General features: G+C 49.6%; 11 protein-coding genes across 11 annotated transcripts; 5 read left to right on the top strand and 6 right to left on the bottom strand.

The window, feature by feature from the left end:
- Positions 1-49: 49 nt before the first annotated feature.
- Positions 50-1,105, top strand: APUU_20082A (polysaccharide deacetylase family protein; the record flags this gene model as incomplete). Its single annotated transcript, XM_041698683.1, has 4 exons — positions 50-105; positions 154-348; positions 400-580; positions 632-1,105. The coding sequence occupies 4 exons, from the start codon at positions 50-52 to the stop codon at positions 1,103-1,105; spliced, it is 906 nt and encodes a 301-aa protein (XP_041551844.1).
- Positions 1,106-1,183: 78 nt separating this feature from the next.
- On the bottom strand, positions 1,184-1,411 carry APUU_20081S (uncharacterized protein; the record flags this gene model as incomplete). Its single annotated transcript, XM_041698682.1, has 1 exon — positions 1,184-1,411. One exon carries the CDS (start codon positions 1,409-1,411, stop codon positions 1,184-1,186), a length of 228 nt encoding a protein of 75 aa, XP_041551843.1.
- Positions 1,412-2,491: 1,080 nt separating this feature from the next.
- Positions 2,492-3,847, top strand: APUU_20080A (uncharacterized protein; the record flags this gene model as incomplete). The annotated part of the gene is made up of 5 exons (XM_041698681.1): positions 2,492-2,644; positions 2,721-2,831; positions 2,898-3,283; positions 3,354-3,418; positions 3,477-3,847. 5 exons carry the CDS (start codon positions 2,492-2,494, stop codon positions 3,845-3,847), a joined length of 1,086 nt encoding a protein of 361 aa, XP_041551842.1.
- Positions 3,848-4,510: 663 nt separating this feature from the next.
- Positions 4,511-7,645, bottom strand: HMG1_1 (3-hydroxy-3-methylglutaryl-coenzyme A (HMG-CoA) reductase isozyme; the record flags this gene model as incomplete). The annotated part of the gene is made up of 2 exons (XM_041698680.1): positions 4,511-4,778; positions 4,827-7,645. 2 exons carry the CDS (start codon positions 7,643-7,645, stop codon positions 4,511-4,513), a joined length of 3,087 nt encoding a protein of 1,028 aa, XP_041551841.1.
- A 2,769-nt stretch (positions 7,646-10,414) lies between these two features.
- Positions 10,415-11,362, bottom strand: APUU_20078S (uncharacterized protein; the record flags this gene model as incomplete). The annotated part of the gene is made up of 5 exons (XM_041698679.1): positions 10,415-10,539; positions 10,589-10,770; positions 10,829-10,944; positions 10,998-11,218; positions 11,287-11,362. The coding sequence occupies 5 exons, from the start codon at positions 11,360-11,362 to the stop codon at positions 10,415-10,417; spliced, it is 720 nt and encodes a 239-aa protein (XP_041551840.1).
- A 616-nt stretch (positions 11,363-11,978) lies between these two features.
- Positions 11,979-13,715, bottom strand: APUU_20077S (flavin-containing monooxygenase; the record flags this gene model as incomplete). Its single annotated transcript, XM_041698678.1, has 2 exons — positions 11,979-13,444; positions 13,493-13,715. The coding sequence occupies 2 exons, from the start codon at positions 13,713-13,715 to the stop codon at positions 11,979-11,981; spliced, it is 1,689 nt and encodes a 562-aa protein (XP_041551839.1).
- Positions 13,716-14,969: 1,254 nt separating this feature from the next.
- On the bottom strand, positions 14,970-15,980 carry APUU_20076S (alpha/beta hydrolase family protein; the record flags this gene model as incomplete). The annotated part of the gene is made up of 5 exons (XM_041698677.1): positions 14,970-15,463; positions 15,511-15,533; positions 15,579-15,611; positions 15,660-15,676; positions 15,750-15,980. 5 exons carry the CDS (start codon positions 15,978-15,980, stop codon positions 14,970-14,972), a joined length of 798 nt encoding a protein of 265 aa, XP_041551838.1.
- A 395-nt stretch (positions 15,981-16,375) lies between these two features.
- Positions 16,376-16,911, bottom strand: APUU_20075S (GFA family protein; the record flags this gene model as incomplete). Its single annotated transcript, XM_041698676.1, has 3 exons — positions 16,376-16,538; positions 16,601-16,726; positions 16,781-16,911. 3 exons carry the CDS (start codon positions 16,909-16,911, stop codon positions 16,376-16,378), a joined length of 420 nt encoding a protein of 139 aa, XP_041551837.1.
- Positions 16,912-17,723: 812 nt separating this feature from the next.
- APUU_20074A (MDR family NADP-dependent oxidoreductase) lies at positions 17,724-18,758 on the top strand (the record flags this gene model as incomplete). Its single annotated transcript, XM_041698675.1, has 1 exon — positions 17,724-18,758. One exon carries the CDS (start codon positions 17,724-17,726, stop codon positions 18,756-18,758), a length of 1,035 nt encoding a protein of 344 aa, XP_041551836.1.
- Positions 18,759-19,182: 424 nt separating this feature from the next.
- Positions 19,183-20,346, top strand: APUU_20073A (NAD(P)H-quinone oxidoreductase; the record flags this gene model as incomplete). The annotated part of the gene is made up of 4 exons (XM_041698673.1): positions 19,183-19,204; positions 19,258-19,524; positions 19,581-19,672; positions 19,723-20,346. 4 exons carry the CDS (start codon positions 19,183-19,185, stop codon positions 20,344-20,346), a joined length of 1,005 nt encoding a protein of 334 aa, XP_041551835.1.
- Positions 20,347-20,886: 540 nt separating this feature from the next.
- On the top strand, positions 20,887-23,214 carry APUU_20072A (Zn(II)2Cys6 transcription factor; the record flags this gene model as incomplete). The annotated part of the gene is made up of 6 exons (XM_041698672.1): positions 20,887-20,955; positions 21,010-21,216; positions 21,265-21,459; positions 21,518-21,954; positions 22,012-22,934; positions 22,988-23,214. The coding sequence occupies 6 exons, from the start codon at positions 20,887-20,889 to the stop codon at positions 23,212-23,214; spliced, it is 2,058 nt and encodes a 685-aa protein (XP_041551834.1).
- Positions 23,215-24,373: the final 1,159 nt, after the last annotated feature.

The following is a 24,373-nucleotide window of genomic DNA, read 5'->3' as shown; positions in this document are numbered from 1 at the left end:
GAAATCGACCCCAATTATTTCGGCAGAACATACATCTACCTGAGTTACAATGGTAAAACGAGTCCTCGTTGGATATGGCATTGATGTCGATGCAGTGAGTGGTTGGTATGTAGCCGTTCTCTTTGCAATGTAGGGCAATGCTGACTGCACCAGGATCAACACCTGCTCAGGCGCACCAGCCGGACCAACAGATGTCTCTCGGGGCATCTTCGGCGCAACGGTTGGAATCGATCGCATCCTGAAATTGCTGGACAAGTACGGGATCAAAGCGACGTGGTTTGTCCCAGGACACTCGGTGGAATCGTTTCCGGACCAGATGAATAAAGTGCGGGATGGTGGGCATGAAATGTTCGTGATGTCAAGTCATTCTACCATTTATGGACTGGGCTGATCTTGCAGTGGTTTACATGGATATTGCCACGAGTTCGTCGCCACGCTGGGCGAGCAACAGCAGCGCGATGTGATGGGGAAGTCAATTGATGTCCTCACGAAGTTTACTGGCAAGAAGCCTAGAGGATGGACTGCGCCTGCATGGGACACTTCGAAGCAGACGGTAAAAGTTCTCGAGGAGTTTGGCATCGTGAGTATTCTGTCCAGTGTGTTTGAATGTAGATGGCCCTAACAATGCCAGGAATACGACCATTCCTTTATGCACCATGACTGCCAGCCCTACTACGTCCCAAATGGCGAAGAAAGGTGGAAAGAAACAAACGTGCAGAATGAAGCATCGACCTGGATGGAGCCCATGTCAAGGATAACGCCGAGCAAAATTGTGGAAATCCCAGCAAACTGGCACCTGGATGACTGGCCTCCGTTCGTTGTCAGCTTCAAAGGGCACGCTTCTCAGGGGTATGTAAGTCCGGACGTGATTGAGAATCTGTGGAAGAAGCAGTTTGATTACTTCTATCGCGAGTATGATACGTTTATCTTCCCTATGACTATCCATCCGCAGGTTAGTGGCAAGCCGCAGGTGATCCTGATGCATGAGAACATCATCGAGTATATCAACTCGCATGAGGGAGTTGAATGGGTGACGATGGAGCAGATGGTGGATGAATTCAAGTCTGGGAAGATTCCTGGGGCTGTTGTGGAAGGAGGAGTTTAACAGAGATTGTATGTTAACATAATGAGTTAGTTCCACTAAATTAGTTATACAGATATTTCAAGCTTCCATATTACCAGCTCATTTCGGCTTCTCCCCTACAGTAGACCCATTCTGGGCAATCTCCCTATCCAACAACCCAGCCCCAGAATCAACAGGCTCGATATCAACAGTAGTATTCGTATTGAAGCTGTCGTCCGGCGACGTAACCTCCATCTGAACGTTCCTCTTCTGTCTGACCTCCGAGTCAAAGTGATACCGCCTGTACCAGCTGCGCTGGCCCTCGGATGATTCCCCGGATGGATGCATGCCCGTTATGCGTCGGAGTGCCTTGCCCACTGGTTTGTATATAATCGGGAGATTTGCGTTATTCTGAACTCCATTATATCTACCAAGGCTATCTAATCATAATACTGGATCTTCGTTCGGCCGGGCCAAAGATCAAAACGTGGTTGATATGGAGGGAATAGATAGCTCTCGGCCGATCCATTTCGCCACGAATAGGGAGAGGCCAGGTCCATTGGAACCCGCCTCTTCAACTTCGTGTTGAATGCCCCCAAGTTTATGAGGCGTTGGACGTCGAGGATTGGCCAGGACCCCCGGTTTGGCTCCCCTCGTGAAGAAGACCAAAACCCCGCGCGCGCATCATGTCCCCCATGTGGAGAGCAAGGCCAATTTGTCCTCCATGCGAAAAGATCAAGGCAGGTGGCCAATTAGACGGCGCGTGACGGACCGTTGGGAAACACAACACGGGCCTTTGGATGCCCCACAGTCCCAAACAGACCGTTCTTGGCTGGAGACTGGACGCCGTGATTTGCTGCCGGGGTGCAGATCGGATAACTCTGCACCCCTGCAGTTGGCGACGGCGAACTTTTGGCTTGAGCAGGAAACGTTTCCTTTGGTCTGGAGATTTGCTCCAGCTGTGTAACTACCGTGAATTTCTGCTGCTAAGATGGCGTGGTGGTTCCACCTGTGGCCATCACAGGCTGGACCCGTCGACCCGAGGCTCTGGTGCACCCGCAAGAATAGCGGAGACCTTGAGCAACTAGTCACTCTGACAGAAAGTTAAATTGCGATAGTCTTTAAAAGGACGCGGGCCTGCGCACGTTTCCTCGAGGTCCCGTGAATCTCTTTGCTTTTTGCGCTCCTGGCGAGCCGTCATCCTTCGTTTTGGGTCGGCACCGCACGCGGACGGTGCGAGATGGGGTGAAGAACCCAAACCCCCCTTATTCTTCGCCTGCCCGGCAATTATCGCCTCAATTATCGCCCCTAATATTTTCAGAAGAATCCCTGCGAGACCACTTTTTTTCAGTGGGTCTTGTGGTCAATCTAACACTTGTCGAAGCCGGCTGGACAGCGCCAATTTAGCTGTCCAGCTCAGGTTCCAAAATGGTGGGACTGAAAGGACGGGGGATCTCGATCTTTGTTGTCACTGTCGTTTTCCTCGTCTTGTCCCTCGTTGCTGTTGCCCTCCGGTGCTTTGTTCGGCTGAGATTGATGAGGGCGTTTGGATGGGATGATGCCCTCATGGTATTTGCCATGGTATAGTGAACCGGCGTCAAGTCTTATTTTGATTTGTTAATTTGGCTGATTGTCCTTACCATGGCGCAATCTACAGGCTCTGAATATCCTGTTCGCTATATGTGGAATCACCGGACCCTTCTATGGCATGGGTCAAAAGACTGAGGAGCTCTTGCAAGATATCCCTGGAGCTGAGAAGGCGCTATTTGTATGATTTCCCCGGGTCTTGTTCCCCTCTCGTGATAATCCTTTTTCTTTTGCTCACATGCCGCAGTGGTGGTGGCTCGGACAATCTAGCTATGTCTACACCTGCGTGGCCGCCAAAGCCGCCATTGCCATGGCGCTCTTCCGTCTGACGATTTCGAGGCTGCACCGATATATATTATGGGGCGTCATTGGGATATCGGTCCTCGTGGGGCTGGCCTTCTGGCTCATTTTAACCCTGCAATGCCAACCAGTGTCGTACTTTTGGCGGCGCTTCACAGCAACAGGCACCTGCATTGATGTCAGGTACGTTCTGGGCGTCGCCTATCTCTACAGTGTGACGGCCGTGATTTGCGATTTTATTCTCGCCTTACTACCGATAGTGCTAGTATCGAAATTGCAAATGAATTTCAGAACCAAGGCGGCGCTTGCTGTGATTCTGGGCATGGGCTGCATGTAAGCCATACTCTTTGATATAAAGCAGTTGTATAGTTCCTCTGGATCTTGAGCTAACCTCGACAACCAGTGCCAGTACCGCCGTCATCGTCCGCATTCCATATCTTCCGCATTACCAAGATGAGGATTTTCTCTGTAAGTCCCGACCAACCCGATCCAGGAGTCGATACTGATTCAGCTTGCAATTCCCCAGACGCGACAGCAAACATCTCTATCTGGTCTAACGTCGAAGCAGGCCTGGGAATCACAGCAGGAAGCCTTGTCACCGTTCGACCTCTATTCCGGTTTTTCCGCGGGACGGGATACGACCAACAACAGAGCTCCAGAACAGCCGACGCTTGGCAATTGGCCGGGATGAACGTCAATGCGGACCGTCTCCCCCAAGATATCCAAGAGGTCGACCGGATCTGGCGGCTCAGTACTGGAGCGGAGACTGGTGATGGGATTTCTGGCGCAGTCCAGGCATCAAGCCAAAGCCGACTTTGTACCCACGAGGATTTAGACACGAGGCCGGACTCCTTCCACGGGCACAAAGCTAGCTTTAAATCATCGAATGAAGCTTAAGATTTCATAGATTATCATTAATATTTTTAATCAAACTATAACGAAGTCCGCATTCGGTAATAATCAGGCACTCTGCTGTCGTGACGATAAAAAAAAAAAAACATTAACACAAAATTAAGGAAGAAGGTGTGCTTGGGTCCCACGGATCTTCTTCGGGCGCCGAGATCTCACCCGCGACCGAGACATTACGATTCAACAAACTTCGGTCAACGGAGGCAAGGGAGCCGGGTACAGATAGACAGATAAACTCGACTGAGGCCAACATTCTAGTAGACTCTTAGTATAACTAGATAAGTAGCTTCTAATACACGTGACTGATTCCTGATCCTATCCTAAGTAACTAGGACCTGAACACTTACTAAGTACTTACTAAGCCTTGACCGGTGATAAGAAATACTTAGTAAGCAACTCTCTAAGCGCCCTTATTAAAGCAGCCTCATCCAAATAGGGCAAGTCACATTGATTCTAGAAAATCAAGTCTGTATAACCACATTTAACCTTGGTCTCATTCTCTTATAAGTCTAGACTACCTCATTCTATCACAGGTCTAAACTAGATCTATCAAATGGCTGAGTGCCATCACTTCAGTATCTGGTGACTCCTTCCGAATAATTTCCGCGGTATCTTCACAATAATTAATTATCCATTTTTGTTATCTCCTGATCACTGGCTGGCACGATTATGCTGCATGTGCGCCCTCACTAAATGCCCTGCAGCCAGCGCAGCGCAGAGCGACAACTCCGCTGCCAATGTTCCTGCAGCGATGACTCGCGCCAGACTACGAGCATTCTCTCCAGGATTGTCAGCGTTGGCGCCACGGACACCGAGAATGTCGAGCATCGCGCGTTGAGGCCCTAATGTTGTCCCGCCGCCTATGGTGCCGACCTCGATGGATGGCATCGAGACGGATATTTGCAGGGAGCCGCGGACGCTGCGATTGTTAGCAATAAATCTGGGGTAAGAGAGCTTGTCTGCTTACTTCTTCATAATGGTGATGCTGTTTGCACTTTCGACCACCTGCGCCGGATCCTGGCCTGTTGCGATGTACATCGCAGCAACAATGTTAGCAGCGTGGGCATTAAACCCTCCAATCGAGCCAGCCATGGCTGATCCGATTAAATTCTTGTCTGTATTAAGCGCGACCATAGACTCAACGTCTGTCTTGAGGACACTCTTCACAATCTCCGGTGCAATCGTCGCCTGGGCGACAACGCTCTTCCCACGACCGTCAATCCAGTTAATGGCCGCGGGCTTCTTGTCACTGCAGTAATTCGCGCTGAGAGATACGATATCCATATCCCCGAATCCCTTCCCACGCATCGTATTCAGCGCATGCTCGACGCCCTTCGAGATCATGTTCATCCCCATCGCATCGCCCGTGCTGGCCTTGAAGCGGATATACAGCGTTGTCCCGGCCATAGCCGTTTTCATAGACTCCAGCCGTCCGTATCGAGTGGTTGAATTGAATGCCGCCTTCATGGCATCCTGCCCAGGAATCGAGTCGAGCCATTTCTTCGCATCGGCTGCTCGGTCTAGACTCTCGAAGGAAACGCAGGGACCGCGTGTCATTCCGTCTGCTGTTAGAACTGTCTTGGCGCCGCCTCCGGCGTTGATTGCTTTGCTTCCTCGCATGACTCCTGCGACGAGGACTCCTTCGGTTGTGGCCATGGGAAGGAAATAGTCCTTGTTGTCGATGGTGAGTGGGCCGGCGAGTCCAACTGGGACAGGCGTGTACCCGACGACGTTTTCGCAGCACACCCCGAAAACACGAGACCAGTCGTAGGATTCATATGGAAGGTCTGAGACTTCGAGGGATTGGGTGAGGTCGATTGTGGCCTTGGTTCGAGAGACGACGCTTCGGCGGATTTTGACGGCGCGGGTGAAATCTTTCAGGGTCTTTTCGAGAGCGTGTAGAGGGAGCTTTCCGGCTAGCGAGAGACTGATAACTTCTTCGTCTGTGAGGTCTTGAGAGCGTTCGCCTTTTAGTATCGTCTGGCATTCAGCTTCGGTGCGGGCAACTGCTGATACAGTCGGCTCTTGCACTGACTTGGTCGCCAGGGGGGTCTGGTCATCGGACTCGGATCTGAGTGGTTTCTGAGGACTTTTCTCCTTCGAAGGATTATATTCCCCCTTGGTATCACTCTTTGTATTTTCATCCTTCACTCCGCATCGTGCAGCAGCAAAAAGCCGTCCATTCAGTGCAACGCTGATAACCAGTGCGACAAGAACGCACTTGACTAGAACAGGATCTTCGAGGCTTTTCAGCAGGCTATCAACACCGTATGTCTGGATCCCCTCATTCTCTGGTGACGCCAATTCAAATCGAACCGGTGGAAGGATAGATACAAGCGTTGCTCGCTCGTTGAAAGCGGCTTTGTCCAGTATCGCCTTGAGATGGGTGTGAAGACCAGGGAATGTTTGCCTGGAGTCAGCCCTAGAAGACAGACTTGGGGAACCGGTCGTTATGCGAAACGGGATCATGGTCATGTTCAGGACGTTAACCAGGATAAAGGCAGCCACCATCCCCAGCTTGAACTTCCTGATATGGGTCCGGGATAGTTGCTGCCCGAACACTGTCGTGCATCTATCCTTGCGGGCCTGGGGACGGTGCTCTTTGCCGCTGGTCTGGATTCGAATGATTTCTAACTTGGTGCAGAGGATGGCAGTGTAGAACGAGAAGAGGTTGATGCAGTCAAAGAAGAGAATCCAGGCTGCAAGGAAGCAGAACTGGCGGAGTGCAGGGTCGATGCTTAATAGAGATCCTGCGAGGAAGGCAGCAATTTCAAGAACGTAGTGCTTGATAATCTTCGGTCCTTCGTTTTTGATGGACTTGTCGATGGCGGTTTGGATGATGCTGGACTCGCCTATGCCTTGCCTTGTAGTAGCATGTCTCAAAACAGCCTGAGTAAACTTAACAGGATTCTCAAAACCGATAACGACAACAAGGAACGGGAGTCCTTCGGATAGCAGTGCAAGATTGATACGCACTCCAAGCCGGGTCGTGGTAAAGAGAGCGAACAGGAAAGCAAAGGTTGACGAGATAAGGACACCGGCGAAGAGCCAGAAGCGAGAGCCCATGCGGTACATGCTGAGGAAGAGCGACACGAAGGTCAAATGCATTGCGATATAGGCCGCAGCCATGATTGCGATGTCAAGAGGAGCGGTGTGGTTGAACAGATAAACCAGCTCCGTCCATTTGTCGCGCGCGAATTGTGTAATTCCCCGTCGAGAGCTTCCATCTTGTGTCTTTATAACCCATTTATGTCCCTCAAAGTCTTCCTCGCTCTGGTCTCCAACCGGGGATTTATGTATGAGGTCGAGGAACTCGGATACATCGCGCTGGGCGACCGAAAACGCTAGGGACCTGGCGGGCGAATCTAGGCTTGACGGTAACCGGTCGACGGAGAGATGATCAGGCAGGGAGACGGTAGGGATATCATTGGATAGGTGTCCGAATTCAAGCCTCACGAGGGCACGATGGTCAAGAGCTCCCCCAGCGACTACATCCATGCCCCTGCTGTGCCATTGCCACGTGGTGTCCGGGCCAGTATAAAAATGCCGAGGAGTTTCCTGCAGCTGATGCCCCTGTTTTGAAACATCGAGGAGGGAGTTCTCGAGCAGAGCAACGTATGCAGAGCTAACGAGAAGGGAAACGAGGCCTATTGTATGGACTGGGCGTGCGGAGGCAATGCTGGATAGTCGTTGAGGAATAGAGAGAATGCGTTCATGCCATGACTGTTGGGCATTGAGTTGCTCCGGTTTCTTGTTGTGTCCTGGGGAGATTGTACCGACTGCCATTGCTAATAGGAGTTTGTTAACGAGGCGGACAGTCCAGGGACTCAGCCAGGTATCTGTACCCTGCAGAACCCAAACAAACCCACTGCAGAACATGTCACGGGTGGCCAGGCATCCACGATTCCTCCCAAGTTTCTTCCATCGAGTCAGTGCAGTGATTGGCGAACCGGGGATTTGACGATCTGGAGGGGGCTGTGCAGATAAATAAGATACCCCAATGGAAGTCCCAAGCATGCATCCAGGTTCCACAACTCGTCGCCAACACCGCATCTACGATTCTACGGAGTACGTGAGTAGAAGCACATGTCTCGCTATTCCACAATGGGAAGTCTCCAATCAAGGCTAGTGTTGATGGAATTGTGATTTCGGAATGCATCTCGACTGCATACTTTAATGAACCAGTAGATTTTCATCCTCTTATCCTAATCGGGGCCTTCGGGGTCTGATTCCTGACCGGACAGTGGGGTTTTACCTCTCGCAGTTCTTGGTCGCAAATGAATCATGAGCACTGTGGACACTTCGGTGGTATGTTTTCATGACTAGACGTAGTTACGACCCCACTTGGGGATGGGAGACCTGCTTCTTAAGAGATAAAACTTGGATATCCAGACTGTAACACATTATTCTACCAGTCACGATTCTTTACTATAGTATCAAGACACCCTTGTGAACTATACACAACTCTCCAATTTCTCCTCGAGTTATTTACCATAAAACAAAGTATTGATTTACGCATCCTAGTGAGAGCGGGCATTTATCCTGATTAGACCAGCAATATACTAATTACTCTTGAGCCAGATACTCAATCTCGATAATTACTCACGACATGATACCCAGGACACAAATACCTCAAAATAAGATATTAAAGTAAGTACCCTAGCAACCTTCTAATACAAAATTTTTCTCACTCGTGTATTACCTACTAGTTAGCTAATGAGCTGATATAGAAAATAAAAGTATTTAAAAAAAAATCAGTTTTATATAGAGACTAGCTATTGCTGTTTTTATTATTAGAGCACCCGGTGATATCTCCTGGGTAAAAGAGAGTATAAAATAGGATTTTCCAGTTCAGGAACTAGATAATGGATTTTACAAAATTTGCAAGATGATAGCAAGCCAGGGATTTATCAGAGCCATGGATTTTGACACGAAGTTGGGTAATGTACAGGCGGAGGCTGAATCAGTCTGACAACTAGCAATTAATTGTTTATCTCAATGGTAGCATCTTCGACTCGAACGCAGCAGCCAAACGGCTCCGGAAAACAAGCCCCTGTTATGACCTCCACGCACGGGTAAGACCCAGGCACAGGATCCCCTGAAACTGGGATCGACTCATCCCCTACTGTCATGATACCTCTAATAAAAAACATAGCTAATAATTCCTTAGTAGTGTTAACTGTCACTTCAGAGTTCAATGTATACCCATCTATTACCAATATATCGAAGTTCGGGATAGTCTCCGGACTGCGAATCATAACTTACGCGATCTAGCTAGAGATATTAAATAGTGAGTAACTCTCGGCGAGGCTATGAAAGGCAGTATCTTGAGAATGCACCGCCAACCCCTGCCGAACGACTGTTTGACCCGTTCTGACGCCAATAGTCTGCTCATGTATTCCACATTAAGTAATGATGTCTGCCATAGTGCCTATGGTATCGGAGCTCCACCCGAAAGCGTCCTATAACAAATTCAGTTGTACTTGTCATCCGACGTTAGCCATCCATTGGTAATGCAAGGGTTACACGATTTACTGGTATCACGGAGCAGATAATCATGAATCAAGTAATTAGTCCTACGCTGAAAAGTCGATACAGGAGGAGGGAGTCTCGTCTAGGATATGATGTGCTGCGGCATTCTCTATTAATAGATAGAGAAAAACGCTTTAACATGTCTACCAGCACTTATATTATATCTACATTGAACATCCTCTATTTAAGGTTAACCAATAATGTCTTCCGATTGCTCACCTGCAACAATTTCCCAGAACGCGCATGGCTCTGGCCTGCTGGTATTTCCAAGCCTCTCACGTCACCCTGCACGAGCCCAGGCTTAATTTTGAGTACAATATCCCGGCCAGGTCGAAGACCCGGAAGTGCCGGTGATGATTCAGGACATGGAAGAAGAGAAGGCCCACGAGGAATGGGATATAAAGGAGGTAGTCAATTATCGAAAGATACGAGAAGTAGTCCAGTATAAGGCTTTACTCAACAGCCAATAGGACACTTGGAATTCAAAACCCCCGTGGCAGCCATGGACAGATTTCACACATATACGGGAAAAAGTATTAGAATATCATAGGAAACACCCCGAGCCCGCTGATTACCTTACTGGCGACTGAAATATATTGTCAAAAGCATTCGATTTATTACGTACTTAAGCTTGCTTCGGAGGACCTTCAGCTTTAAAGGGGGGAGATAAGTGTCACAGCCCAGGCCGCATCGTGGCTGCCGTTTTGTTCTGTCACACATGGTGTCCAACAGTCATTGATCCATGCTGGCTCTTTAAACTAACGTCTACATCTCAATATGCAGGATGAGATTGCTGGATTACGCCGTCAGCTGGAGTGAGCGAGGCAGAAAAAAGGAAGACGCAGGATGGCGAAAACGGGAAAGTATATTGAGCTTAAATTAAAAAGATTTGTTGCGGTACGAGATCCATTCTGCTTTTAAAAATTGCGGACAATGAAGCTGAGATCGAACTGTTCTCCTTCACTAGGAATGACCGATCTTTGCTATTACTCTGCTGGTCGGTCACGAGATTGCGCTCCTTGTCTAGAGCTTGCCAAAAGCTGTCACAGCGGCCTCGGCAGTGACATGGGCACTGGCAGGATTGGCGCCTGTCACAATGCGCCCATCCGTAATAGTGAATGCGTCCCATGGTCCGGCGGGAGAGACATCTGTAGTGATCAGTATTTATCGGGCATACTAGGCACGATGGTAACTAACATGTGGCCCCACAGCTAGCTGCAGTAGCCTCGATAGTCGGTCTGTTCCAGCTTTTGATGGTATCGAGAACGTTCTCCTCTTCCTCGCCTCGAGTGGTGAAGCCCGTCACTCTGCGCGAATCAATGATCGGTTTCTTGGTACTGGGATCAATGATGCCGGGGAAGATAGCCCCGCCATGACAGCTAAGAGATATTGGTGAGTTCCATGCTGCATTGTCATCGGCGATAGGATATGACCTACACCGCTGAAATGATACCGCCTGAAGTGTAGATATGGGAAGCGATCTCTTGCAGGCCCTTGGCATCCGGATAGTCAATCAAAGACGCGTGTCCTGCGGAAGCAAAGAAAAGCCCGTACTGCGACCAGCATTAGGCAAAGGGACATCAAAGTCGGCGTAGTGGTAGGTTACCTTAGCAGGTTCGATATCACTCGGCTTCAGCAGCTTGTCAAGCTTGGAGCGGAACTCGCTGGTGTGGTCCTCCCATTCAGCGCGGTCTTTATCATTCAGCCAATCCTTCTGCTGCGAGAGCCAGTCAGGCTGGTAGGTTCCCGTTTCAGAAACCAGGTCGACCTCGAAGCCGGCCTGACGAAACACCTGGAATGGATGGAGAGCTTCGGTGATGAAGAGGCCTGTTATCTTGATCAGTATTTGAGCTCGGGTTGGCCTTTGCTAATATACGAAAAGGCACAGGACCTACCGGTCTCTTTGCCCCCTGGATATAGAGGAGCGTGAGCGGAGGTGATGGCGATGAGTGCGCGAGAAACTGGTGCCATTGTAAATTGAGAGATTTGGAACTAAACTGCAATTATACTCTTCGTCTGAGTGACTTCAATGTTACTAGGTCCTACTTGGGCTTTGAGGAAGCGGCAGGGTAGCTATTTATGCCTGGTGTTCAAGCGCCTGCACCCTACCTGCTACCGTGGTGACGTCAGGCAGCTAATTTGAGTCCTTGGTACGGAGGAGCTTCCGCCAAGTCCGTCGGAGTTGATCTACGGGGTCCCGTTTCCTTCGGAGGTGGAAGGCCACGGATTGCTGATCAGCAGCAGAATCTGTCGATCTGCCAGGACGCTCGGCCCGATTGGTATTTGCTGGGGGGCACCGTCACCCGATCGGTGCAATCTGTGTATGTCGTCTTCTGTATTCCTGGTATTCTTGAGGCCATACCGCCAACCTGAACAATCGGGCATAAGTAATTGTCTGAGAAGCCGTACCATTCGTTCAAACAGATAGCGCACTTAAATTACGGTTGAGGAGCCTGCAGCTGGTCTCTCAAGATCGGAAATGTCACTTACAATCGATAATTTTTGATCTATGGAAATAATTCTAATGAATGAAGCGTCTGAGGGTTGCGCGCATGTGCTTTCGGCAAGCGCAAGCCTCAATAGCTCTCTAGACAGCGGGGTAATCAATATGCTCAGGGTCAAGATATCCCGTCTTATCGAGTGTCGCGTCCACCTCGCACAGGGTAAACCCGTTCCCAATCCACGCCATATCACTCCCACTCCGGTACGTATACTGATAATCTTCAAACCGTGGCTTCTCCAACACATTGAGGAAATGCAGCGATGAACCAGGCCAAAGAGCAGTGACCGGTCCGTCCTCAGTTCCCCGTTTGTACCACGACCGGCACGGCAGCGAGAACACCGTGTTCCTAAAGTATCTCTCACAATACTCTCGGAAAGCATTGCAGGAACGCGGTGTTGGCTCGACCGTCGCAATCCGATCCGTCTGCATTTTAGAAATCATCTTACAAACATAATCGCATGTCCGCTCCAGGATGATGACCAGCGACCCAACTCCGATACCAGAGCTGGGACCATGAGCGAAGAACAGGTTCGGGGCCCCCTGTGTGCTCAGGCTGAGGTAGGTATCAGGATAATCTTGCCATCTCGCCCCGAGCTCATGGCCTCCACGCCCGTAGATCGGGAATCGTTGCGAGAAGGATGTATCGAAGCCGGTTGCGCAGACAATGGCGTCGACCTTGCGGTGTGTCCCGTCCGCGGTGACGATCCCTTCCCCCGTGATTCTGGAGATTGGATCAGACACGAATGAGACGTTCTCTTCAGACAGGGCCTCAAGATATCCAGCCCCTGGCGTGATGCGCCTGCAGCCGGGTGCAAACGACGGCAGGATCTTGTCCAGGATGTCGGGCTTGTTAGAGAGCTTGCTCTTCATGTGGTTGGTGAACGTAGTGGCCGTGCTTTCTGCGAGTTCACCGCGCAGAAGGATCTTGGACATGGACTGGACTTCTGATTCGAGCTTTTTTCTGTAGTCCAGTAACTTTTCAGGCTTTGCGTTAAACTCCTTGAGCTCTGCTGGAGTAAATTTGAAGTTGGATCCGCTGGACGTATGTTTGCGAACCTCATCCGCAGCCCATGGAGGAGCAATCCATGTCTGACCACGAACATAGTTATCAAGGTGTTTCACTTTCGGCTGGATGGCCGGCACAATTTGGATTGCGCTAGACCCAGACCCAATAACTGCGACAGAAAGGTTATCAGGGCTCCAGTCATTGTCCCATACGGCACTGTGGAGTAGCTTGCCCTTGAAATCGGCAAGTCCGGGGATTTCAGGCCATTTCCAGTCGTTCAAAGCACCGATGCATGCATAAAGGACGTCACAGGTGTCGTGTAGCACCTCGTGCGTCTGGCAGTTCTCAACCGTGACCTGCCACTTTGATTCCTTTTCGTTGAACCTCGCCTCCACAACCTTATGGCTTAGCTTCATGTACTTCCGAACATCGTACTTCGCAACAATGCCTTTCCAATATTCAAGGATCTCCTGTCCGGATGCGTAGAACTGCGACCAATTGGGATTAAGTTCGAACGAAGCTTGGTATACATGGGCCGGAACATCTATCATTGTTAGTTTTGGTAACGTGTGCTATGACAGCTGCTTCCTACCACATGCAACGCCGGGGTACCGATTCTCGAACCAGGTCCCTCCGATTTCAGGGTTCTTGTCGTAGACAACGAGGTCTAAGTTTGGAATACGTTGGGGGAATCGAATTGCCGCAAGGATACCGGATATACCAGCCCCTATGACTATCACTTTCATCGGACGGGCATAGTCGACAAATTCAGCTTTAGGTAGCTGCTCGATCGTAGGCAGGTCTTCGACCGTCATCGTGCGGAATGATGCCTGAGGGGAATGGGCAATAGAGAAGAGAATAATGCTCTGATCAAGTTGAGTGCTCTGGGTGACAATTTTTTGGAGGGCAGACTTGTATTTATAGTTGATGCGCATGCATCAAGTCTATAGAAATTCGACTGTGTCCAAGGTCCGACGGAGCCAGGACGGATATTCGGCACAGACTCAGGACTCCGAGCACTGGGGTGGTGATAGCCGTGTGTGTTTCTATGTGCGCATTGTGGTCCTTTCAGGATATGTGCGAACGAGCACCAGTATACCCCCGTTAAACCCGGTGCGCACAGATTAGGGAGGTCCGAAAGTGGGCCACAGGCAGGGTTCGTGTCTCCCCAGTCTACATTAATGATAGCGGTCCTCACCTACTGTGATCCCAAGCAATGTCATTCATGAATTTGGTGTAGGCGGAGTCGAAAACGTGATGGAAACAACTGCACAAGTGATGCCGGCTTGCGTTCGATACTGAAAGTAAAGTCTCGCATATGTAGTCAATATACTGTTGTATTATTCGATTCAGACCCGTAGTGCAAGCTGAGGCCATGTTTAGTTTGTATAAATGTTGGAGTCGAATATATCAGTAAGCTTCCTGTCTGCGAGGACCATATTGTGTGATCAATTAAAAGCCCATGAAAGCGCAAAGGAACTGATAGTTTATACATAGCCCTGGGAAAGGGTTAGGTTTCCTTTAATGCAATAGCAGTAGAGGATTTTGGGACGAAGTACTCGCGAAGGCTCAAGGTCGAGATTACACGTAAGGACACAAGGACTATTCCAGCTCAGGACATTGTGATCCTGAATGACAACTGTGATGGTGCCTGTTTTAAATTTGTTAAAGATTGAAAATTGTGCATGCCGTGCTCTGATAGCCGAACAAATCCTCGAATCTTGATGTACACCTACTGCAGACTAAATCTTCCGGGACTAACAGTGCTGCCGTTCATGGATCTAATATATAGAAGAGTCACCATCCAAATGGTAAGGATATATTGGGTTAAGAGTCTATCGTGTCTACATGGCTCGATAATAGATGTTGAAAAAAGCAGCCCCTCAAACTCTCTAATATACTTCTAACTGCCAGCAGTTCTATTGGTAGACTAAAACATTCCGATCCTTTGAAGCTCGATGGGGCGTGAAGAAAGCTTTGGCAACTTTCGATCTTTGAAAAGCAGGCGTTGGTGGTTCCCTCATAGCATGCAATCATTCAACCTCTGTTTTAGTGGCGACTGGCTGTACCTAATTCAATTGGCCATAAACCCAATGTATTATCCTATCCATCATCTGAAATGACACACAGTGCCCCGTATCCTCATAGACATGAAACGCGACGTCGTTCTGATCACCGTACATCTCCACCCAGTAATCTGAATACTTGCTGGGGACCACTTTATCCAGCGCACCGTTCATGATTAGTATCTCCTTCCCTTTAATTGCTGCTACATTTTTATCGCGCTCTTGATACAGCTTTTGGATGGACAGGGGCCACTTGCTTGCATCAATGGAGCCATCGGATTCGGCTGCATGGAACCGTTCAGCCATCATGTCGGCGAGATTTGGACACCCGACAATGACAACAGCAGCCGTCAAGCGCGGTTCTTCAGCTAGCATGTTCCACGCTACATGGCCCCCCAGCGACATGCCGGAGATAATGAACTGAGTCGGGTTAAAGCGGTCCTCGACATAACTCTGCAGGAATCGGATGGCAATTTTGATGTCTGCAACGATGCCGTCTACCTGGGTAAGATACATGCGGGTCGAAATTGTCAGGGTGTCTTACCCATCGTAGAAAGCATGTCTTGTCTACTTCCGTTAGCTAAAGCTAGCTAAGGAAGATCAGGACCATACGCGTGCTTCGGGTTTCCACTCCTCCAGTCTTGGCTACATTCCGTCAGTCTGGTGTGTTTGACCCCAGCGTCATTCTCTTACGCAGCAACTGTATCAATCTGCATATAAGGTCAGTGATGTCCCTGATACTGATCTCAGGCGTTGCCGCCGGCCTTAATACAGGGATCATACAGCTCTTGCCCCATGATTGCGATTGTCCATTGTTGCAATCACCAGGCCTTTCGAGAGAGGGCTGAGCCTTCTATTTTCGAACAGAACCTGGTGCGCGATGTCTTCTCCGTCGTGGTAATCCCTTGTGCGGCCATGGACATGAAAAAGGACCGTCGTGTCTTGCGCTTTCTTTGGGTGTAGTTCGTCGACTCCGTAGAGGTAGATTAGCACCCCGGCAATGTTGATGGCCATTTTGCTGGAGCATGGTGTGCTCTTGGGTAATGTGAACTGTTGCGTTTTGGATGGCATTGTCCAAGTTCAAACGAAGATAAGCTGGTAAGCTGGCGGCGGCTGACGTGGCGATCGTAAGCAAAACTGAGAGGTTAAGTAAAAAGACAAAAACTAGCTAGCACAATGGTTTATGGGTGGAGGATATAATAAATTCGTGGAGATGGATTGTCGGAGCTCCGGTTAGGTGAGCTCGTCTTCACCTCCGAACAGTGTCGAAAACGGCATACGGTGGATCACTACTTGCTAATAAAATGGAGCTGTTTCGGCACTCTTCATCTTCCATTAATATGAATTCACGAGCCTGTCAGAGTAGTCATAAACATGCGTCCCTATCACCATCCCTTATATCAAATAGCTCACTCAACAGTATCACACTCTAAAAACGGCTTCTCGAATGCCTCTGCCCGCCGCCACCAGGCTTGTACTTTAGGGGGAGGTAGATCCATCCCAGACTTGGCCAGTACACCCGTCTTCACATACGCCACACTCGGGTCCTCGGAGACAATGGACATGATTGCACTGTGTTCATTAATGCTCAGGGATGGCCCGAACGCATTGTTTCGGAGAGAATTCGGACATACGACCCACACGTATGGCAAAAATAGCGGCTCATGTGATGGCCTGACGCACACTCCTTTTCCTTGTAGTTATTTGGCTTTCCAGTGATAGTCACGTCTTTGGTTGGAACGACCAAGTTCAGTGAGAATCTGGGTTTGGTTGAGCAGGAGTGTAGACAAGGTTGGCAATTGAAACACACTTACAGCGAGCCCGATGAACTCTTACAGTTGCGGCAGTGGCAGGCCAAACTCGACTTGGGGAGGGAGCTCTGAGGGATCGTGATCGTGACTGCTCCGCAGTTACAGGCTCCGTAGACAACGGATTCCGAGGACATTATTTCCAATAAAGAACTTGGCCCTTCAAAGGTGGTGTGTAAAATTACAAGAAGAGGAGATAGGTCGTCTAAGCCTTTGTCACAACAGAAAGATGGGTCCAGGCTAGATTGCACATGCCAGTGGTGATATCTGCATGTCTGCATGTGAATCCATGCAATCATGACTATCCACCATGTGAATGATGTACGCTTGCGGGGGAGAGGAAGAAGTCTTCCGGAGGCTTACAGCTCTCTTGAGTCCGTCGGACATAAACAGTCTGTAAATTCGAGACTTACCCGGTCTAGTTGTCATGGGTCGGATCCTACGGGGTCTACTGTGTGGGCCACGGCGACGCCCAAACGCCTCGCTGTGGCAGCAACTCCGACGGAGTTGGTCCGGAAGTGCTCAGTGTCGACTTCCTTGACGTTGTAAAATCATGGCCGGATCAGGCGACTGTCAGCCCTGGAGGGCTCCCCAATGAGCAGGAATGGTTGGATGATTTGTACAGTAATTGCCACTCTGGAAACGAAGAGACTTTGAAATGTTTAGAATTATGACAGCACCAGTAACACTACTGTGACGCAGAACGATAGGCTGGTAAGGAACGGTTAAAGATGCTTAACAACCAATGCGCCGAAAATGTCTCCGAGATGGTGGCTGAAAGAATCAAGAACACCTTCCGAGGACGCTGGTAGAAAGAATTGAGATGATCAACAAGGTATAAATGATCCCGGGAACGTCTGGAACTACAACGGATCGACCTCTTAGTCTGATATCAGCAGTGTTACTACCTGGCACAGCTACTCTGAATCATATGATAGCCCAGTCCAATATGACCACGAACAAAGCGCTTATTTTCAAAAAAATCCCCCAGGGCTACCCCGTCCCAGGAGAGCATCTTGTCGTTGAATCAGTGCCTGGCAGCGCGAACTCTCCCGCTCCACCGGGTGGCGTTGTCTTGCAATCCCTATATGCCAGCTTCGACCCGTATATGCGCCCTCGCATGCGATCCGCCCAAATCAAATCTTACACACCAGCATTCACGCTCAACCAGCCAGTCGACGGCGTCCTCATCGGAAAGGTTCTCCGTTCGCAGACTGCGCACTATCATGCCGGTGACTTAGTGGTTGGCCATTTCCCAATACAGCAGTATATCATCCTCACACAAGACGCGATCACCAAGATTAAACCGCTCGATAACCCTCTTGGAATCAAGGACATTCGCGTATTCCTAGGTGCCCTAGGCATGCCCGGACTGACCGCCTACTCGTCCCTCTACGAGATAGGCAACCCTAAGAAAGGGGGTACGATCTTTGTATCCGCCGCGAGCGGGGCAGTCGGACAATTGGTCGGGCAGCTGGCGAAACACGAAGGCCTCAGGGTTATTGGCAGCGTCGGGAGTGACGAGAAACTCGCATATATCACGCAGGAGCTTCAATTCGACTGTGGCTTTAACTATAAGAAGGAGAAGCCCAGTGACGCGCTAAAGCGATTGGCTCCTCATGGAATTGATATATACTACGAGAACGTCGGAGGGGAGCATCTCGAAGCTGCGCTGGATGCGTTGAATGATTTCGGGCGGATTATATTGTGCGGTCTTATCTCACAGTATAATGCCGGCCCGTACCCGATCGGAAACCTGGACAATGCTCTCTTCAAACGGCTTACGTTGCGCGGGTTTATCGTCAGTGATCCGGATATGGGTGCAAAGTATTCCGAGGAACACCAGCGGAATCTCCAGGCGTGGATCAAGGAAGGTTCCTTCAAGGCGCTTACGCACGAGGTCGAGGGCATTGACAACGCGGCGGGTGGCTTGGTGGGTATCTTTCATGGACAGAACTTTGGTAAGGCTGTATTGAAGTTTTAGTTGCGGATCGCGTTTATTTTGGATGAGAGTAGTTTATCCCCCTTTCATGACGTTTACGTCTAGTATATACTTGACCTTCCCTGATCGAGTCTTACAGACCTGGCCCTGGGATCTGCACCTTTACCCTAGCTTTAACATTCGTTTAAAATGCCCTGTCTATAAAACATTGACCACCACCACTTGTGATTGCTGGTGGCACTAGATAGTTACTACTCTCTGCTGAATAATGGGTGCAAAACGGAAGAGATCCATCTCCGTTGGAGGCTAACGAATCGATCTCCGTCGGACCTTATTAAACTGGAAGGTGGGTTGGGTTGTCTTACGTCATGATTGGATATTTATTAGTTAACTAATTCTCCTTTGTCAGTGAATAACTGTTTACTAACAATAGCATACTTTCTACCTTCCAACACGCCAAGTCACCATGCCGGAAATGAGAGCAGTTGGTATGTTATCAAGTTCCCCAGACTCGGAACCCAGGCCTTACTATCGACAATAGTGGTAGAGGGCGGCAAAGGTCCCGCGGACGCCATGTCCATCGAGCAGATCCCAAAGCCGGCACCGTCGGTGGGACAGGCATTGGTCAAAATCAAGGCCTTTGGTCTGAACCGCATGGATCTACTACAGAGGGAGGGTCTATACCCTCTTCCACCACAAGCGCCAGAGACCATGGGTGTCGAGTTCTCAGGCACTGTGGAGTCGATCGGCGCTGACGCGGAATCTGGCTTCAAGGTTGGAGATGCCGTGTTCGGTCTTGCGTATGGAGGTTGGCCATTATCGTTTACTCCCCGCGGTGGAGGATCGTTTATTAACCCCTTGCAGGGGCGTATGCAGAGTACATCGTCGTCGATACGGGAATGCTGATCCATAAACCTACGGAGCTTTCGTGGGAACAGGCTGCTGGTGTTCCAGAGGTGAGGCATGCGTTATAATCTGGGAACGAAAAACTTGGCTAATCCTGTAGACGTGGATCACTGCATCGCAGGCCCTCAACGTCATCGGAGAATTCAAGCAAGGCCATTCTGTACTTTGGCACGCCGGCGCCTCATCCGTCTCCATCTGCGGCATCCAACTCGCCAGGGCAGAGGGTGCTAAAGCCATCTACGCGACAGCCGGCTCCCAGGAAAAATGCGATTTTCTTGTCAACGAACTAGGCGTGACAGCCGCCATCAACTACAGGACTCAAGACTGGGCCGTGGAGCTTAACAAAGTTACAAACGGGGCGGGCGTTGACCTGATTGTTGACTTTATCGGCGCGAACTACTTCCAGGGGAACCTGGACATTGCGGCGCCTGATGGCCGCGTTGTTGTTCTAGGCTTGATGAGCGGAAGCCAATTGCCGAACGATGTGGACATTGGCCAGTTGCTATTCAAGCGACTCCGCGTCGAGGGTAGTACGCTTCGCAGCCGGGAACTTGAGTATCAGCGGAGGCTGAGAGACTCCATGGTGGAGCATGTGCTCCCGGGACTGAAAGACAGGACGTTCAAAGTCTTTGTTGAGAGAGTCTTTCCTTTTTCTGAGATTGTGGAAGCTCATAAGTTGCTGGAGACTAACAGGACGAGGGGCAAGTTAGTGTGCGTTATATAAACACGAAGAAGCCGTGTAGATTACCAAATAAACCACGGTTGCATAAAATAAAATTGTGCAACTCTTTCCAAGGAAGCTACGTGCTCGGAAAAAGGCAGTTTAATAAATCAGGTAACCTACCAGCTGTAACTTCAGGAATGTGAGTTCATTGCTAGAGAAACTGGGAAGCAGCTGGGATCATTATAGAGTGACATTGCGACCTAGAGCCTGTTGAAGGGGAACCGGAAGTGATACAAACTTCGGTCGAGTGCAGTGGATAGACGCACCGATTGTTGAGGCCTCGCGCCAAGCTCCGTTACAGTGAGGCTCCAGCTCTGCAGCAAAGGCACAAGTTAGTGAGGAGACCGCGCGTTTGTCAAACCAGGAACCAAAATCACGTGCTGTGGCTTGGCCGAAGCCACAGACCAGACGCGTTGCGGAGCAAAGCTTTCGTTAACCCCCACAGCCATGTCAGAATTAGTATAACTCCCATACCTTGTCTAGCCTTGTCGCGGTCCTCAATTCCGATCATCTGCTCCTCTCAGCCTTCGAATTCCGACAATGAATCCACCTAGGAAACGCCAGAAAGTCTCCTTCGCGTGCCAGAGATGTCGCCAGCGCAAGCTTGGTGTGCGTTTGATTCTCCGCTTCCAATCTTTCAGACATGCTGGCTAATCCCCGCAGTGTGATCAACAGCGTCCTTGCCAGCTATGTGTGCGAGCTGGAGCAGAATGTTTATCACGTGGGGGCCCGGTTCCTGGTCAGAGGGAAGCTGTACAAGAAGGCGAATATTCCGTCGGAAGACGCGAAAGTGACACCCGCTCTGATTATCATGAAGTCGCCACACCCCCAGACCTCCCGCAGTCGAATATCGTGGATCTGAGTTCTCAGGCGGGTATTCAAAATCCCCAACTCGTTTTTCTACTGACTGTTTGATAGATGCTTGGGGGCCAAGGGAAGCGCCGTAGCGTGAGCCACGAGACTTCAGCTCTGCCAGGAGGTATAAACTCGGCAGGCTCCGTCACCACACAGTTGATACCATGGCGGGATTTAGGAGGAATGCCGCTACCCCCGAAACCGGTGCTTGATCGTTTCATGGCTCGATTTTTCGACTCTGTTGACTGGTTCATGATGGTATCGCTCCGCATGTTATTTCTCGGGTATTGAATTGATATTGATGATTCTCTGGTAGGTTTTCCACCAAGAAAGCTTCCTACAACGGTACGAGAAAATGATGGCTACCAATTTGATCCCGGACGGAGAGAACAGTAATTTCCCTTGGCTTGTACTGTTGGTGCTTGGCCTGGGCGCCCACTATTCGTCATTGAAGCCTCTAGGTGCAAATACAGATAGCCATAGAGAGCTTTCTATAAATCTTCTCACGCATGTCGAGCAAAGGTTCTTGACTATCATCGACTCGCCGAACCTAGAGACAGTACAAATATGTGTGCTACTTGGAAGCTTTCTTCTCTTTAATGGACGTCCCACTGTCGGATTAGTTATCCTGGCGGGTGGGTTCAAGATTGCGCAAGTAATTGGGCTCAACCACGAGTCGAAGTGGCATGGGCTTTCCGATGTGCTGCGCGAGACTCGACGGCGCTCGTGGTGGGCGCTGGGGGTTGCAGATAAGCATGTAATTTAGTTCCCTGTGCACAGTATCATGGCTAACTAATGTGGCACCTGCAGATACGCGGCTGTTGCCTTCGGACGTCCATGTACAGTAGATGATTCTGACTCCGACGTTGGGACTCTTAACGATATCAAAACAGATAGTCAAAGAACGACTCGACAAGGGGACTTATTAGAATATCACCGACTGAAATTTAAACTCTACCTGATCATGGGTCCATTCTTGAGCCGAAGACTCCACAGCAATCAGTCGGAAACGCTCAATGGAATCCATACTCAACTTGTCTCCTGGAAGAGCAAGCTACCTGACAAACTACGGCTGGAGACATACAAAGACGACCCCAGCAATGAATCGCACATCCTTCAAATGCAGGCACTAGCTCTCCAATTGACCTATGATAATCTCCAGATCATCCTTCACCGCCGTGCTGCATTCGGTGACAGTGAACCCGTATTCAATTCAAATGAAGGCGCGACCCTGGATAGCTCCCTCTCCCAACAGCAGCTTCTGGAATCCGCGTTAAGAACATCTCAGCTCTATCAGCATGTTCAGCTTCTACAAGAATGCCGTAGGACACATGCTGTCATGCACATTGGGATCTGCCTTTTTACATCCGGTGTTGTACTCTGCGCGATTGCACTGGCGTATCCCCTGTCCACGGCCAGCCAAAAGGCAAAAGAAGGCGTCATGCATATCCTACGTTTACAACAAGACAGCATATCCTCTCAGCATCTTCTTTCTGTCCAGAGTATGCAGATCCTACGGGACTTAGTGACAGTTGTTATGAGCTCTGAGGAACGGGCCATATTAGGCTACTCCTCTGCTCCAGCAACTTCCCTACCTGAGATGCCTCAAGATGACCGGGCAAACTCGGTATTACCACAGGCTGAATCTGCAGCACCCGATCTAGCCTCTCGCGATAATGCAAGTACATTTTCGCCGTTCTCAAACCAGACACCTCTAAATACCCTCCAACAAGGTCAGTACTCTGTTATATCCTGCAATTTACGCCGCTTTCTCAAAAGGATGCAGTCTTTATGCAACATATAAACCAATCTGGCTCTGTGCCTGACCCCTCTGGGTTAGCCAACTCCTACAGTGTGGAAACGCAGCAGCCAAATCCATCATCAATATTTCCATGGGATGGGAATTTGTCTGCGCTGGTCGATACTGGACTTGTGGATGCAAGCCAGATGTGGTTGTGGTCAGATGATTTAGGTTACCAGTCATTTTCAGAACTAGGTAGTATACACCCTTGATATGTCAGTGAGCTGGTGTTTTAATGATTCGGGTGTGCCTGTAGCAAGGGGTACGCTTTATGCAATGGACATTTCAGTTTGATGATACCGGTCTTTTCGATACATTATGAGTTTCGAGCTATACTTAAATACGTATCTTTGCACAGAAGACCCATAATAACATCGTTCCTCACCCTTACAGTGACTGGGGATAGCCCAGGTCATATTGCTCTCAGCCGGATCCATGCCTTACAGTGATGACTGTTCTTTCAATTCATTGTTGATAATCGCGGCCGGGTGTGGTGCACGACTCGGTAGGGAATTACGTTAGTAGTTAGTTAACTATCCTTCGGATCGCTATCGATGCGAGGGGTCAGGGTAAGCGAATACACAGCATACATAACGGGAAGCGAAACTCCACTATTCTCTCATCCCTCAAAGCAAGCAAAGCCATTTCTAGCCAAAAACATGCTTAAATCCTGTACGTCCTATAGTTGCCACCCGATTGGCGGTGTCGACCGGAGGTGGTGTTTCGTGAGGTCACCATGCCAACTTCTTGGATTGCAGAGTTTTGAAGTTTCGACTTCCTTATGAAGGTGTTAGTTTCTTTACTACCCTTTTGCTAACAGCGAGAAGAATGGTGCTTCACGGAATGGCCGAGGTTTGGATTCTTGGAAGCGGAATTTCGTCCCTTGCAGCCGCATTTCATTCAATAAGATATGCTAAATTACGCCCTTCTGATGTGCACGTCCTTTATGAACACTCTTGGTGTGGTTAAAATGCGTGGGTTTCGTGGCCTATGTGTCCGGCATCTTTCATGGTCGTCATCTTCCGTGAGAAGAATTATTAGGTACCGTAACTCAGCGCTCATCCAAATCACCTCAACCGGTCTTCGCACGATTTCCACCCCGTTTTCGCCATCTTCCTCCACTTGAGTGACAACCTTTGCTTGCTCTGAAAAATACTATGGCTTGGAATTGCAATAAGCTGAGCGGACGTCTGCTGGTATTGTGTTTAATTCTCTCGATAGCCCTTCCGATATCGACAACCTGTAAAACGAATGCACAAATAACGTAAAGCTCTGCAATAGGGCATCTCTCAATGACACTACTGGAGTTTCCAAAATGTCTTTAGATTTCAAATAATGGTAGTCGGCTGGGGAGATTTTCGCTAGCAATGG

Source organism: Aspergillus puulaauensis, chromosome 2 (assembly GCF_016861865.1).
Source record: "Aspergillus puulaauensis MK2 DNA, chromosome 2, nearly complete sequence".
Taxonomy (NCBI): Eukaryota; Fungi; Ascomycota; class Eurotiomycetes; order Eurotiales; family Aspergillaceae; genus Aspergillus; species Aspergillus puulaauensis.
The sequence above is the reverse complement of the archived record's forward strand: the minus strand, read 5'-3'. Positions and strand labels throughout refer to the sequence as shown.